Genomic DNA, 17,030 nt, shown 5'->3' on the forward strand with positions numbered 1-17,030 from the left:
CCATAGATCAAAAGACAGGAACAAAAGTGCCCCTTAGGACGTCTTATAGGGCTACCTTGAACTTTAATCGTTGTAAGTCCTCTTGCAGGTGGAAAATACAGCAAGTTGTGCATGGTACATTTAGCAAGGTGTATGCCGTACTCCATAATTCCCACTCTAGCCACCTCCTCTATCAAGATACTCCTAAGGGCAAGCTCTCCTGCCCCTGCCACACACAAAATTTGAACTATGGGGCGTCCAAATGTAAAAGAGTGCACATGCATAAATGCAAAGCCGGACTCCACTTCTAGGAAACTGTTCTCCAGGGGAATTGCTAATGCCACTTACCACTGGCCGGCGAGGAGTTCTCAGATCTAGCTTTTCAATTGGTGATAGTTTGCCTGTGGCTATGGCTCTCCAGCTCTCAACATCAATCAACCTCCGTTTGGAATCCTTCAGCCTGAGTGTGATGCAGTAAGTTAGTCCCTACTGGTTCAGCACAGGATACATGATACCAAGTGAGATTTAAATCTCACTAAGAAACAAGAAATGGAGTGGGAGGAAGCAGGTAAAGCTAACCTATTAGAACATGCCACTAGCAGTGATCCAACCTGGGAAGGTTGGTCAGCTAGACACACAGGCAGACAGTACAGACAGACAGATAGTGCTTAACTGTAGTCACTGCCTGATTCTGCTAGACAATGGCCACTGCAAGATGTAGGAAAGGTGAGATTTGAAGGAGTTGATGCCTTCTGACAATCACCACGGATTAAAACCTGCATAAATGGATTTGGTAGCAGTCTTCCAGCCAGCCTACATGATGTCTGCAACCAAATTGTGACGGCAAAAAGACTAACTGCATCACTTATTCTCTGTGCGTGAAGCTATAGCATTTTGGAATTGGGGTGGAAGGAAGTAATTCCAGTATCCGCAATGCTCCGAGGTCAAAAAGAAAAGTACTTCATGTGGTTAATCTCCATTACACCCTATAAATGGTCAGCTTTTGCATGAGTGGGGACTTTTGAGCATTGATGGTAGAGCCCAAGTCATGGCAGAGATTCACTGTTTACTGAAGGAATTCCTGACCAGTGGCAGGAACCCCTATTCACTAGCCAGTTGTTTAAAGATGGAAATATGTGGACTCCTCATGACAGGGTGAAGCAGCCATATCGGCAGTTCTCTTAAAGAACCATGCAGTGGACGTCTAGCCGGATCGTAGACCAGTGAACTGATAGTACTGGTATCCCATAAGAAACATTAGGTTGTCTCTTTTCGTTGGGAAGAAGTAGAGGATGGATGCGCATGTCCTGAAGATCGAGGGATGCCAACAAGTCCCCTTTAGAGCCAATGAGATGTTCAGGGACAGAATCTTGAACATGCCCAGTTGATTTAACTAGCTCAGAGAGCAAAGATCAAAAAATGGATCATAGACATCCATTGTTGCTGGGGACCAAGAAGTAAAAGGAATATAACCCTATGCCCTCTTCTTCTGAACGCAAAACGTCTATGTCGCCTTGCACAGCAAAGTAAAGACTTGTGCCTCAAAAATTGAGGTGTTGAGGAGAAAACATGTCCTGGTAGAGCAGGGTGGTCCAGTTTAGGGGTGCGTGGAAATAAAAAGATTATGATGTTTGGGGGCGTGAGGTAAATACATTTGATGCCAGTAGAGCTGCAGAAGATTGAGATACTTCATCTGCTGTTGACGTCCCCTAATTCCACCCAAGTTATGAAAGGAGCAGAAAAAAACGCCAAGGTGTTAGGAATGGTGGAAAAGGCGGTCTCTGTCAGGACTGCACTACCCTAGCGACAAAATCTTTTACATTGTTGGTGGAACTGACAAGCTGCAGAGGCTAAGCCCAATGCACGGCTAAACCTCTACGGTTTTGGCTTCAGGGAGGAGTCGGGTTTCTGTCCAAAGTGCTGACTACCATCGGAGAGCATGCCCATCAGTGAATCTTGCACTTCTCTGGAGTATACCAGGAATTCCTCCATGCATACCAAAGCAGTGTGACAGTAGTAACCGTAGAGAGAGCAAGTGTGTCCACGGAGCCAGGCCAAGTTCTGTTTGGATGCAGCCAATTCACCACTAACCTAACCTGTAAATTACTTTATTATGTGGTCTGGCAAGCTGATCGCAGTCATTGAAAATTATAACTGATTTTCATGGTCCTATTTTCTCTTATTTGTTATACATTTATTAATGGGATGATATATTGTCCAAAATATTTGAATATGTATGGTTTTCTTCAGGAATGATACCTTATTGGGCACAGTTTGTAATTACATAAAGCATGAACATATCGACCAAGTACACATGTGGCATCATATGTATGGATGGCAAAGATGTCAAAATCGAAGCTTTTCAGTGCACAGAATCAATTTTCTCAACTGTCTAGCAGAAGGCACTGTAGGTAAGGCATTCAGGTTCAGCTTCAAGGACAGCAGTTTTACAACTAGACTTTCTAGGGACGGTGAGAAGACAAAAAAGTGGAGCTCACAAGTGGGGGAACATTGAACTCTGGAATCCATTGGTAGACTGACAGGCAAAAAAAATGGTTTCCACCATGCAACCGTGATGAGATCGAAGCAGGCTTCACTGAATGAAAACAAAGGTCCTGCTACTAAAGAGGATGTTTGAGAGATCACTGACAAAACATTAGACTTAGTCTTCACAGAAAACAATGCCAACTCCAAGGCTTCAGCTTCTTTACAGATTATAGAAGTAAAAGCGGAATCTTCCTAAATGGCGGAGCCAGATGGTAAGGGATGTCCACTTCTGGTAAAGTACCCAGCCCACTCACATCTTGTAAGTTGAGATATGAACCTGTATCAGTATTATAACTGGGAAGATAATCACCTCAGAATCATAATCCTCTGTACGGCCATAATCTTTATTAGTTACAACACTGGCATCAGAGTAGGAGTGGAAAATCTTCCCCATCCACGCAAACCAGGGCCCTACGGAGGGCTTCTTCTAAGGGAACATCATTAAAGTTCACCTTAACTTTTTCCCTACACCATACAGATAATTTCTTCTGACTTCACTGGCTTCAAGAGCATCGCTGTAATCTGGTCCATTGAGGCATCAGCATTGATGTCATGGGAGGCTACGACCAAATGTGGATGGAGTTTTAGCAGGCTTAAATGCATTTTTAGAAGCCAGGGCCGAAACCTGTGGAGAAAAGCCATCAGGAGCCACCAGAGTTGTAAAGCACAAAGTGTTTTAGCAGTAGGTAATGGAGATCACTTAGGTCTCTCCTTGTAGGCCTTAGCCAGAACCAGCAGTCCAATGCAGAGGAATTTCCTCTGTGATCCAATTAGAAAGAGCTCTGGAGCTGCATAATTGAGGCATTCAAAAACAGGAATTGACACCAAGGCCAGATGGTGCCTAATATACTCTAGTATTTAAAAAAAAAAAGTGATGAATGGTATGCCTCAATCTCAGCCACTGGTAATTACTTTGGTTAAATCCAGTCCATCGTTATTTTGTACAAGTCACCTCAGTTTGGAATCAGCCATAAGCAAATAAGTCTTGACCTTGCTCAAATAGGACAGTGCAGCCCGAAATGCAGAGTCAGGTCCTCCCTGAACAGGAACCCAAGACTTGTTTCCCCCCCGGTCTGGGGCTCAGTTGTCAGCTTAAACCACTCTTGGGTTGTTTGTGTTCCGGTTCAGAGAGGACCTGGGTTGGCACTTTGGGCAGGACTGTTACTTTTGATAGGATAGTGACTGATCTGCATATGGCTGGGTCTAATCTGAGGTGGCATGATGAGCAAATGAACAATGAGTTGGAATGCTACCCAGAGCGATTGCCAGTGGTTTGAATGATTGCAAACATTCCTCTCGACACCTTTTGCGTGTTTAATGAGCATGTCCAGATGCAGAGTCGTGGCTGGAGCTGCATGGTACTGCCCTAGAGAGGGCAAAACTTTCCGATTTAGTCTGAATCCTGGAAGTATAATTAATACTGTGAGGAATATCCGCGAATATGTATGTATTGGAAACAAAATACAAACCCTCCTAAAACAAAAACAGCCATGCAAGGTTTCTTAAATTGTAAATCTTCTTTTCACAGGGTTTGTCAGAAGACATAATCAACAACAAAAACCATGGCTGAAATAAGTTAATTAGCGAGAATCCACTTTAAGAAATACCTGTCTATGGGGCGTGGCCGAGCGCGAAGCGAGATGGCCGCTTAGTCCGCGAGCTCCGCTCGCCACGGCATGAATCCTGTCAATATCCTGCCTTCCCCTGCTTGCACAAGCTCTGGGCCGACCTGACGCGGCGTTGGAAGAACTGGGGATTAGCGGGCGGCAACTCTGGAGTTTGGACGTGACCGGCAACCCTCCCTTTGATCCTTTCCGCCTGGGCCACGACGGAGTCCGACTGCTGGCTGAGTGGCCGGAGGTTGATGCCGGCCGCTGATGTCACTCGAGGACGCGGCTTTGCAGGCCAAGACGCCCATAGCTTGGAGCTGCGGGAGGCGGCACTGGAACTGCTCAGACAGACGTGGTTAACGAGCGCTGCCCCAGATACGGACGCACACACTGGAGATTCCACACCACCAGCTAGTAAGACTGTTCCTTTGTTCTTGAGGCTGCTTGTGTGGGTCGACTGGACGGGCGGGGGTCGCCATTTTGGATCGGGTGCAACGCTACAAGCACTTGTAGACTTGGGGCAGACCTGTGCATCTTTCTCGGACCTCAGCAACATGGAGGTCGGCAATCTTGCATGCGGTTGGTGGGTCTGTCCCTGATAATATGACCTCGTGCAGCACAGCGCGAATACTGCCCGTGCTTCTTATAAGGCGTCCATAGACTGAGTGACCTGCATACGGCCATGGTGGAAATGGCGGATTGTTCGTAGCAGCTTAGTGTGGTGACGGCCCCCGTTTGGTGGATCTCCTACTAGCTCTTGGCTAGGTGGCACTGTGTGGGCTTCTGGCGCTGATTGGTGAAAAAGCTACATTGAGTGCGAGAGAGTTTGTGTCGGCCATGCATGATGGAACCCACGGTTCGGGACCTCATTGTTGCTCTGGGCTCCCTCCATCTTGCTTGGGTGGGAGGAGCCAGAGAACTTGGACGGAGACTGGACGCCATTATTACCCCCCGATGGATGAGTGCTTCGAGGATCCAAGGGAGAGTGGTGCCGCAAGCGGCTCTCCACTGGCACCGGGTGAAACTGCTATGTATCTACAGGTGGTTCCACGGGGGGCCCTGACTAGTGTTGGAGGCGGGTCCAAGTCGACCGACCGCGTGAGTGCGGCATTGGGGCCTGAAACTGCAAAGCAAGCGGATTGCCTCCATGGAACTGTTCCTTTGCCCATCCAACCTGCGTTGCTTTTATTGTGTCGCGATTTGGGAGGTTGGCCCGAAACCTTGCTGTTGCGCATACATGTCTGGAAGGGCTGTCTTTTCAGCCCCTTGACGCTGGTGTCTCCCACGGAGTTGGCTCTGCCTTGCTTGCCTGGTTACTCTGATCGTCTGAGGTTGTACTGCATTGCTAACTTTCAGTGGCCACGTATTGATGGAAGGGTCAAAATGGGTCAGGGGTGAATTCTTCTTCCATATATCGAAGGACGGATGCCCGGTCAACTATTGTGATGAGGACGCTTTACTGATCTGTACTACGACGCCACCATTGCTTGTCGACTTGTTGGTCTATTTGTGATCGAGCCTGAGCTACTTGGTGCGAGCGGGGGGAGGGCAGGGGTCTGGTTTTAGTGACTTTCCCCCGTTTCTTCCCTTTCATTGGGGTATTTCTGGGGCGACAGGCACGTTAGTTGGGGGGTGGGCCATAGCCTCTTCGGGGGTGCAGGGTGGGGGGTTGGGGTTCTTGTTTTGTTTTCCCTTAGTTACTATGGGCCTTTTTTTCTTCTTCTTCTTTCTCTTGTGTTTTCTTTTCTTTCTTTTCTCTCATTTCCTTTGGATCGATATGCAGGGTTAGTGGGGTGCCTCTCGTTGTTCTCCGCTTCTCGCGGTCCTGTGGGAGGTACTAGGGTTGTCTTACGTACCTGGGATGGGCGATGACTGGTGTGTTGCCTGTCCGGTTTACGTTTATCCTTTTGAAAGTCTTTAGCACCGGTATCCTAAAATGTTTGCTGCTTAACTGCTCTGTTGTACGCATTGCCCACTCGGTACTCATTGCTAGACTGTGCGGCATTTGATCCTTCATATTCTATAAATTTAAAAAATGAACCTTAATTCCTCCTGTCTCTCAGTGGTCGCTCTGGTTACAGTGTAACTTGACATGCTTGCTGTTTTTATCGGTGTGCTACTGAGTTACCGTACATTTGCTAATGGGCTACATATCGTAGCCGAGGCCGGCCAGGTGGTTGTAGGCCCGTAACTGTCTGCTGATACTGCACAATAAAGGTTTTTTTAAAAAAGAAAAAAGACATACCTGTCTATAGCAATCTTTAAAAGACGCTTACAATATATACTTTTCCTAATAAAGAATCACGGCCTGATGCCTTTGTAATAAACAGGTCACACCTAAGGCAAAAGACACCTTTTACAGATGAACCAATCAGCCTTTATTGCACGATTGCTGCCGTTAACCCTGGGCGTAGTGTGCGTAGCGGGGCTATGCGGAGGTCCACTGAGTTGCAAACAAACTCCGTAGAACTCCGCTCAGCTACGCCACCCATCTCCACTCCCCCCTTATAAAAAGTAATTAAACATTAATCAAAACTTAATGTAAAACCACTTAACTGTACTGCAGCGTCCCCGGGCTGCCCTCCTCCTCTTCTTCGCGGTCTCGCTAATCCTTGTGAAAACTGCGCATGCGCCCCGCACATGCGCTTTTCTTGCGAGAAATGCACGGGTAGCCATAAAGAAATTTAATTGTTCAATAAAAATGGTAACTACCCTATATACATCACCATATCAGCAAGTGTTTAGATCAAGAAAGACAAGGACCTTGTACAAGCGTTTGATTTGCTTCTGCTTTCTAGGACACCTCGGAATTATCTAATTGCCTGCCATTAACAACAAACCAGGCTACACCATCATGACTTTCATTTTTGCATTATTTGTCCTGATTGAACGAGCCAAGAAGCTCCACGGATTGACACCAGAAACACACTGCCACATGTGTGCTTACAGCAAGAGTCCCAAGACACTGGCAGGTGCCCAGGCCTTTTATAGTTGCCGCTTCAATAAAGAGCGTACAGATAAGCTTAATCAAGCGGCCTTAACAACCCCATGATTGCAGGGAAAAAGATGAAAGCAGTGGCCCTGGAAGCTGGAGTAGCGTTGCCAGCAAACGCAGGGTTGATTGATAATGCCGAACTTCCGACTGATCCAAGTCCAGATGAGGGCATGGGTTAGACTTCTTTGCACTTGAGCGGACATGGGAGAAGGCTTGCTACAGACTTTAAAGACTCAATATACACAAATGCATATAGTGAAAAAAAGTTATGATCTTCACCTGCACCTAGTGTCGGGAGTTTCTGGGGACGGAAGCGTGCACACCGCTCCCCTTCTGGGCAGGTCGTGCAGTCTGTCATGCCATGGGTGGGTGGCACAGGGGAGGCAGGAGTCTTGGATGGTCACCAGGATTGGGGGGTTTATATCCTTAAGTTTATTGAACATTATTTTTTTTAGCCTGCTCACCTCCACAATGGTTAGGGGTAATTTGGTGTTTGTTATTGTTCCCCTCCACTTATATTTGTATTTTTCAGTTAAGGAGTTGGTAATTTCTAGAACTGGCCTGCATTTTTTGGTTGTTTAAAAAAGAAAATGGTACAGATATTTAAAAGGGGGGGTTGCTCTTACTACGTGATCACTAGTGGGGCATAGTTTTTGCATTTAAACACAGATGGGGACTATGCTGAAGCCTTGTTCCTCCCTGTTCCCGCCTCCCAGCTATCCCGCCCTCCCCCTCCCCTTACCTCTACTTAATGGAGGCCGCTGCGCGCTGAGTCAATCTAAACCCCTTGGGTTCCTGCTCTCCAAGCATGCAGCTTCGTAGCTCAGCCAGTTCTCTGCCTCTCCTGTCGGCCTTCACAGACCACGCTTCTCACCTCTGGTCTGGACTGATTGCTTGCCCAGTATTTTCTTTTGTTTTTCCTTTTCTTTAGATTTGGTCTTTAAATTAAATTGCTCAGTTTCCCCTTTCCCTTTGATGATTGAGTCAGCCTCATTATCTCTCCCCCCCTTTCTGCCACCTCCTGCTGCTGCTGCCCCCACTTGTTCTGTTTCCTCCCCGTTCCTGCCTACCAGCTGCCCCGCTCTCCTCGAACGCTACAAACCCGTCTGCGACCCGACCGAGACCAGCGCCAGGAACCCTGGTCCTACGACCTACCATCGCTACAGCTCAGCGACTCTCCACTCACTCAACGATGGCAAGAACAACAACGGCAAGCTCTCCTCACCTCTCGACACCCACGGTCTGTTCACCTGCAGTATTTGCTGCCACTCCTTCAGCATCGCCAAAACCCAGGACCCACCTCCGCCGACCACCAACACCCCGGCTGCAGCCCAAACCCTACAATGCATCCTTCTCAACCTCCGCTCCCTCCACAAACATGCCATGGAAATCTCGGAGCTCCTCGACAGCACCCCTCCAGACGTTGCTTTTCTCACCGAAACCTGGACAGGCGCCACCTCGGGACCTGACATTCGGATCGCCACCCCAGAAGGATACAAAATCACCCAGAAGGACCGCTCCAAGGAGCCATCGCCTTTGCCCACAAGGCCAACCTCCGCCTGAGCACGTACAACGACATGCCTACGGACCTCATGGAACACCTCCACTTCAAGTTACCGGTCAACCCGAACACCACCCTAAGTGGCACCCTCATCTACCGACCTCCCAGACCCTGCACACCTTTCTCCGACTCCATCACCATCAACACTGGACAGCTGGACCACCCTCAGCATCGCAGACACACTAAAGACCATGAGGACAACACACTCCGGGGCCCCCACTGACCCCTGCCCCCACCACATCTACCACAGAGCCGCAGACATCTTCGCCCGAACTACAAAGAAAAATCAACCGATCCTTCAAGGTCGCCTCCTTCCCCGATGACTGAAAACACGAGGAGATCAACCCGATTTGATCAGCTGTTTCACAGCTGATCTACAAATGAGTAACATCCATTTGATGTGCAGATTGGAAATGACCACTTCTTGAAAAGAGGTGGTTATGTGAAGTAGGTTTTCTTTGTTCACCGTGTGAACAGCTAGTCACTGAAATCTGGAATAAAGGAAAGAAGATCTGTGTGCTGCACTCTATCACCCTCCTGGTGACAATCTAGTCTTCATAGAGCAAATAATGGAAGTCATTAGTTCAAGTTCGGATCAAATCTGCCACATATTCCTTGGAGACTTTAATCTGCATTGGAATGACACAAATGATCCTATTGTATGTTCATTTAAGACTTTCCTCTCTGACCTTAACCTCTCACAGCTTTGAAAAGGTCCTACACGCAATAAGAGCACCACTCTCTACCATATCATTGCCAAAGACAACATCATACAAATAGGAGAAATCTTACCCTGCGACTGGTCTGATCATTTTCAAATTCCCTTCCTCATCCTAGATAAGGGCTTGGGTAGACAGGGTCAACCCCTTAAAGAGAAACAATTGCCTCACAATATGAGAGAACTCAACAACAATATGCTAACTTCAATCACCAAAAATAAACTACAGCCCCCCCTTTCGGATCATTACATTAACACGTTGTCTAACATTCTTGATTCTATTGCACCGAAGCAGCTCAAAAGGATTCCCATCAAAATTTCCAAACCGTGGTTAATGGTTCCCTAAATGATGAACGGCGCAGCCTTAGACTATTTGAAAGACTCTGGCGAAACTCACCCTCCACCACAAATCACTCAACTTAGAAAAGTGAGAAGCTCCTACAATAAGTGCTACTTCTCGAAGAGCCAGGTCTTGAGGAGTCTTCTGAGGGCGAGTATGTCTTCGGTCTGCCGTAGCTGAGTAGGTAGGGTGTTCCAGGTCTTGGCGGCGAGTTAGGAGAAGGATCTGCCGCCGGAGGTTGTTCGTTGGATGCGGGGGACGTGGCGAGTGCGAGGCTGGCGGAGCGGAGCTGGCGGGTGGGGGTGTGGAGCTGAGTCTGCTGTTCAGGTAGGCGGGTCCGGTGTTGTGGAAAGCTTTGTGTGCGTGGGTGAGGAGTTTGAAGGTGATCCTCTTGTCGACGGGGAGCCAGTGTAGGTCTGTCAGGTGGGGGGTGATGTGGCTTTGGCGGGGGATGTTGATGATCAGTCGGGCGGAGGCATTTTGGATGCGCTGTAGTCGTCGTTGGTGTTTGGCTGGGATTCCAGCGTAGAGTGCGTTGCTGTAGTCCTGCCTGCTGCTGACGAGGGCCTGTGTCACCGTTCTTCTCGTTTTGGTCGGGATCCACTTGTAGATCCTGCGAAGCGTGCGGAGGGTGTTGAAGCAGGAGGAGGAGACAGTGCTGACCTGTTTGGACATGGAGAGGGAGGAGTCGAGGATGAATCCTAGATTGCGTGCGTGGTCGGTGGGTGTCGGTGCTGTCCCGAGCGTGGTTGGCCATCAGGAGTCGTCCCAGGCCGAGGGGTTGGGTCCGAGGAGGAGGACCTCGGTCTTGTCCGAGTTCAGTTTCAGCCGGCTGCTCCTCATCCAGTGGGCGATGGCCTTCATTCCGTTGTGGATGTTGGTTTTGGCGGTGCACGGGTCCTTGGTGAGGGAGAGCTAAATTGCTTAAAAAATGCATCCATTCACAGCTATGCAATCACATTGAGAAATATCAACTCCTTGGCCCCCATCAGACAGGTTTCAGATCAGGGCACAGTACTGAAACTGCACTAACGCACATTGTTGATGGTGCCTTGAGGGCCCTTAACCAAAATGTCCAGTGTCTCCTGATCCTTCTGGACCTGTCCTCAGCCTTTGATACAATCAAACATGGAAACCTAATTGATCTTCATCAACACAAGATGGGTCTCTCGGGCCCAGTCCTAAATTGGTTTGCCTCCTTCCTGCGTGACCGCAAGCAAAGGATCAAAGTTAAATCACTGATTATCTCTAGATTGGAATATGGGCAGGTGACCCTTGCTGGGCTTCCAAAAACTAGCCTGGCTCCACTCAGAGCTACCCTGAATGCATCGGCTAGACTCATAACGGGCTCGAGAAAGGTTGAACACATTTCCCCAGACCTTCTGCAACTAAATTGGCTATCTATTGAAGACAGAATCAAACTCAAGATAGCTTGCCTGACTTATAAAGCAAAGAAAGAAAAGATCTTACAACCGTGCTTTCACTGGTCTTGCTCCGAGAATTCGGAACTCCCTGCCATACCAGATCAGATCCAATCCTTCCACTACATCCTTTAAAAAGGCTGGTCAACCGACTGCTCCTGAATGAATGCTGTGGCTCACTGGTTAGAGGCGGCAGACCCGAGAGCAGAGGACGGCCCGGGACCAGGGTTCGATTCCCGGTGCGGCAGGTTTCTGGACCAGGGTCAGCGGACTCGATAATTCTCTCGCCTTGGTGCCCACTCTGATCAGCGATCACACTCGGCAACTCTGGGCATTAGCTTGCCTCATCTTCACTAACGGCCCCACGAGACCGCCGGGGATGCCTGGTCTCACCCTGGAGATACCCATTAAGGGACCATCTCTCAGGGAAGCCAGGAAGGGTTTCGCAGCGGTCGAAGCGCCTTGGGACCCTACGGGTAAGTAGTGCGCTATATAAATGCCTATACATTTACATTATCCTGTGATCTTGCTCTTGCTTTTATTAATACCCAATTTGGTTGTACTACACTGATGCGTTTTATTGTATGCTTCTACGTTATTTTGATCTAGTCCTCTATGGCTCCTTAATTGCATTAACTTGTGATCTCGCTCTTACTTTGGTTAAAATTTCCTTGATCCGTATTGCACTTCTCTGGTGCATGTTATTTTATGATGTTTTCCTCTTCGTGTTCTAGGTCACCGTTTATACCCCCAACTCGTAACCTGAACGTTTCCCATTATGTTGTTACTTCACCTGCTTTCACATTGCATTTCAATCCCTTGTATGAGCCAACTCTGTACAGCGTTCTGATACCCCTTTGGGTCTTGTTCACACTTTATAAAAATATTCAAATAAAATAAATAAATACCCACTCCTAAAGAAACCCTTGGCGGACCCCACCGACCTCAAGAACTTCAGACCGATCTCCCTGCTTCCCTTCCGGGCGAAAGTTATTGAAAAAAATGTCAACAGCCAACTTGCCTCGTTCATCGTCAAGAACAACATCCTTAACTCCTCCCAATCAGGCTTCAGGAAGAACCACAGCACAGAGACCGCCCTCATCGCCGCAAGAGATGACATCCGCTACCTCCTCGACAGAGGAGAGACTGTGGCCCTCATCCTACTAAAGCTCTCCACAGCCTTCGGCACAGTCTCACACCGCACCCTAGTCGGCAGACTCCACAATGCAGGAATCCAGAACAAAGCCCTCGACTGGATCCGCTCATTCCTCTCCGGCAGAACGCAGTAGGTCAGACTTCCTTCCTTCATTTTGGGGCCCACACCAACAACCTGCAGAGTCCAGAAAAGTATCCTCCATCAGTTCCACCCTGTTCAACATCTACATGCCCCCCCCTTGCTTCTATTGTCAGATCACACAGACTCAACATCGTATCGTACGCAGACAACACACAACTCACCCTCTCACTATCCAAGAAAACCCAATATCTCAAAACTCAACTTTCAAGAAGGAATGGAAGCAGTCGCCAGGTGGATGAAGAACAGCTGCCTACAACTGAACACAGACAAACTAGAAGTACTTATCTTAGGCCCACATCGTGAGCCAAAGATGAGCCTCGGAATCATCCTGGACTCCAAATTCAAAATGGACCACCAGATCAATGCCGTCACCTCTTCCTGTTTTCACACCCTCTGTCTCCTACATAAAACTCTCAACTGGATCCCCCTCAAACACCGGAAAACCGTCACCCACACCCTAATCAGCAGCAGACTGGACTACGGCAAAGCACTCTACGCTGGGATCAACAAGAAACTCACCGGAATACTCCAGAACACCCAAAACGCTGCCGCCAGACTAGTCCATAAACTACTGCGCCATTGCCACAACACCCAACACCTGCAAGCACTACACTGGCTCCCCGTTGAGAAGAGAATCTCCTTCATGATTCTCACCAACGCCCACCAAGCCCTCCACAACACCAGCCCCGCCTATATGAACCATCGCCTCTCTTTCCTTGTACCCCAAAGATCCCTCCGCTCAGCCCAGCTCTCCAGCGCCACGGTACTACGCATCAACAAAACCAGGGCAGGAGGTCGCACCTTTTCCTTCCTGGCGGCCAAGGCATGGAACACCATCCCGCTCCACCTCCGCCAGACACCAACTCTCTCCAAGTTCCTGAAGGACCTAAAGACCTGGCTCTTCGACAAATCACCAGGAGCGTCCAGCACCCAATGCACCCTGATTGGCCATGTTATGCATTTAATTGAATCGCTGGAAATTGGAATACACAGAATTCCAAAAGAAAGGAGTGTCCACGTTGAATTGGTCCTTTTGCCTCACTTTGCAATGCAGATTTCAAAGCGGGATTTCAGTTTAATTGTTAACGGAGTAACTAATCCTTTATATCTCTACAATGACGTTATCAGTATTACTCTTCTGGAACGCAAGGATCCTGAAATGTTGACTGCAGTATTTAACTCGATTTTGCTCTACTTATTTGCATCGCGGACGGAGACAGGAGAACTTGTGCTGTAACCGTTGCCACTGCAGAACATTAATTTTGGGGGCGTGTTGGGGGTGGGGAGAAACAGACAAGCAGGCTGGAGTGGGGTAGAGGTTGCAGGTTTAGACTTTCTGAAGGCGTTAGTAATGGTGTCAATCAATTGCCCACCCTCCTATCCTTACCACGTACCCAAAAATAGCCTAACAAAACGGGTTTCTTCATCGTATAGATAGAAATAGCCACATGTGTTTCTGCCAGAAAATACTGTTTAATGTCCTGACCCAGCAGGGTGGGATATCAAACAGAAAATAAATAAATAAATGCGTGCCCTTCATTCCTTCCACCCCCTAACACCCCAGCAGAAGAAAACATCATCAGTGTGACGATTGGTTCTATATGTTGGGAGGTAGTGAAAAATAAAACACGGGGAGGCATATTTGCAAACCATCACTAATAAACCTTACATTTTCAGGAGTTCGTATTCTGCATTTGAATATTTTGAAAGTATACATTTTCTTTAGTTATCTAAAACAGTGGCAAATATTGTCTAGTTGTGACGTTATTTCATCAGGATAATCCAGGAGCTCAACAAGAAAAAAGGCAACACGCGTTTCTTGGCAAAATAAATTATATAGGAGCACTTGCATCATAATGAAGCTATATTAAGTTCATGCATGTAAAATACATAGAAATAAAATTAAAGATTACAGCAGAGGTTTTAGTTGCGGGGGCAGGCAATCCATGAATATGTCCCGCAATGTAATAAGTGGCTTTCGCTCTTGAACTCAAACTCACTGCTCCCAGCAGAAGATTATTTATTAAAACATCCGTTTAGAAAAAGAACAGGTCAATTAGATCCGACCTCGCATGACCTATGGGTGAGTGGGACTGTTTGATCCCTCAGCTGAACAAGGCGTTAAGGATCCAAAATGTCGCTCACAATCAGAGTTTTCCTTCCTACATACACTGGTTTGACTCATTTTGGGGCACAGCTCAAAAGTGAGTTGTGACGTCATCTCTGCACCATGGCTAGTGGGAAAAAACTAGAATGCCTAAACTGGGAAGAAGCCTTTCACAAACAGATGTTCTCCATGAGGTAGAAGGAAAATCACCCATCAGCTGTGGCGCACAAGAAAATATCGAACTCTGTGTTGAGCCCGACCAGGGAATGATGTCCAGATCAGATCCCAGGGCACCACTGCACCCTATGTGACCTGGAAAGTGTTAAGAGGCCAGAACAGAACTTTCAGAATAATCAACGTATTGTGAGTGCTGGATCAGAGATCACTGGGATTTGGGCCCAACTGGTGCAACTGTAGAAAACAGCAGGGAGAAAAGTCATTCTTAAACGGAGCCTCTCTGTGGTTATCCTACTATCAACCACAAACACTGTCCACCTGCTTCTTGTACAGTTAATCAATCTTGCAGTTAATCAATCTACAGATTACCGCGAACTAGCTAATTAACTTACACCATCTCCAGTCCTCAAATGTCAGGAGAATAATTCCAGATTAATTTGTTCTTGAGCCATACTGTTGATAGTTATGTGAAAAAAAGTTCCAGACACTGAAGAATCAATTTATGGCTTGCAGAAATTGTGAGGGCTGTCCTCTAGGTTATGGCGTGCCTGGCTTTCAAACCCCCACAGAGCAGTTGGAGAGTATGTTTGGAACTTAAAGCAGGACAGAACTTTGCATTGGCTGCTGCACGGGGTTGGGGGGGGGGGGGGGGGGGGCAAACACCACCCACCTCAGAAATGTCTTATTCTCTCATCACAGTGCAACTCGACCAGACTCAGACCAAAAAGGCACCAAGAATATCAGATAGGAAAGCATAAGTGGGAACTATAAGGATTACATCAAAAATATGTATTATAAACAATGGGAATCTGTTCAGACACGTAAAGTAAAGCGTCCAGCTAAGCATCACCTAAATACCACACCCTTGAAAGGCGCGAGTGGTGACGTTTACCTGACAATATTGGGGTGGTCAAAATGCTCCAGGCGCTTCAGCAGGGCCACCTCCCGTACTGTTGAAAGGGGAAGTCCATTTTCATTAGTCTGAACGCGAACATTTTTCAGTGCAACAAACTTCCCACTCTGCAGGTCTCGGGCCTTGTACACCACACCGTAGGCGCCAACTCCAATTTCCGCCACAGGTTCATACTTTGCTTGGACTTCCTTCGCCATGCTGACCCTTGTGAACGCGAGACCTCCACAGCTGGACCCCTTTAGCTGGTCAGTAGGCAATCTTCCCTGCACATGCGCCCAAAAGGAAACGGTACATAATTAAAAAACTAAACGCACACTGAAAGCCATACAGAGTTCTCAATTATAGGAACTTTATTAATGATATATTATTTAAAACCCTCAATATTGATTAGTACTGTATATCTGCGTACACAAGCGAGTCCATGCATGACATTCAAAACAGACAAAAGAAATTGCTTACATAAGCATAGAGTCTTAAGAGAAAAACTGCACAGTCGATTAAAACAAGAAAAATCCTTCAGTCTCATCATGCAACCCCGAATACAGAGGGCCTTTCCCCGTCACCACTGCTTCTTATATAAATGTCTTTTGCGTGACTACAATTTTTTAGAGCTTTTCGGTGCATTTACATCATTTGCTGGCAGAGTTATGTTGAAAACTAACTTCGTTTTCCCAGCTTTGTTTCCATCTGTAGAGACACAGCCCTCCCCCAAACAAAATGGGGCTTACTGGAAAGTGTATAGGCTTTTTCACAAATTTCTCATATTGCTTATATTTTTGGAGCTGAACAAATAGTTTCTAGCCAATCAGGTGTGCGTCCTGAGGGGGAACATATTACATATTACATCCCTTGCAAACATGAAAAGCTATAAAGCTGGAACGAGACATCTCAACATGATCATGTAGCTTTGAGCATGTTTAATTTATGCACATCACTGTGTGACTGGAGTCAGATAGCATTGCACACACTTGACCAAAAGCACGTGGGCAGGCATTGCCAAAGTGAACATCCAGCCACCAAAAGGTCAACACCAGTATAGGATGACCACACCAGAGAGCAATCACTTTAAAGGAACTTCTTGGCTATCTCACAAGAAATTGACCATTCTAAAGTGGTCTATGCCCTACGAACTTATCCCACAGAACCCTCCTGGCAAAGCGGGTAAACTGGACAAGCTCAAAATGCCTGAAACTGAATCGGAAAAAAATAGGATCTCTCTTGGAAGTTATATATACACACCTTATGTTATTAGGAAGAAATCACGTAAGTACAATTGTACACGTCTAACAGAGAAGATCCTTGCAAGACACTATGATATTACGTAGGCCTCCTGTGTGACTCCACCTACTTTTTACAAGGTTTGCA

At 47.3% G+C, this 17,030-nt stretch overlaps 1 protein-coding gene across 1 annotated transcript in view; it reads right to left on the minus strand.

The window, feature by feature from the left end:
• CDK4 (cyclin dependent kinase 4) overlaps positions 1–17,030 on the minus strand; it is a 270,619-nt gene that overhangs the window by 218,220 nt on the left and 35,369 nt on the right. The window contains exon 2 of the mRNA XM_086965649.1: positions 15,645–15,928. Within this exon, the coding sequence (XP_086821775.1) occupies positions 15,645–15,862 (218 nt within the window). The 5' untranslated portion in view covers positions 15,863–15,928. The remainder of the gene's footprint in view (positions 1–15,644; positions 15,929–17,030) is intronic.

Source organism: Lissotriton vulgaris, chromosome 1_1 (genome assembly GCF_964263255.1).
Source record: "Lissotriton vulgaris chromosome 1_1, aLisVul1.2, whole genome shotgun sequence".
Classification (NCBI taxonomy): domain Eukaryota; kingdom Metazoa; phylum Chordata; class Amphibia; order Caudata; family Salamandridae; genus Lissotriton; species Lissotriton vulgaris.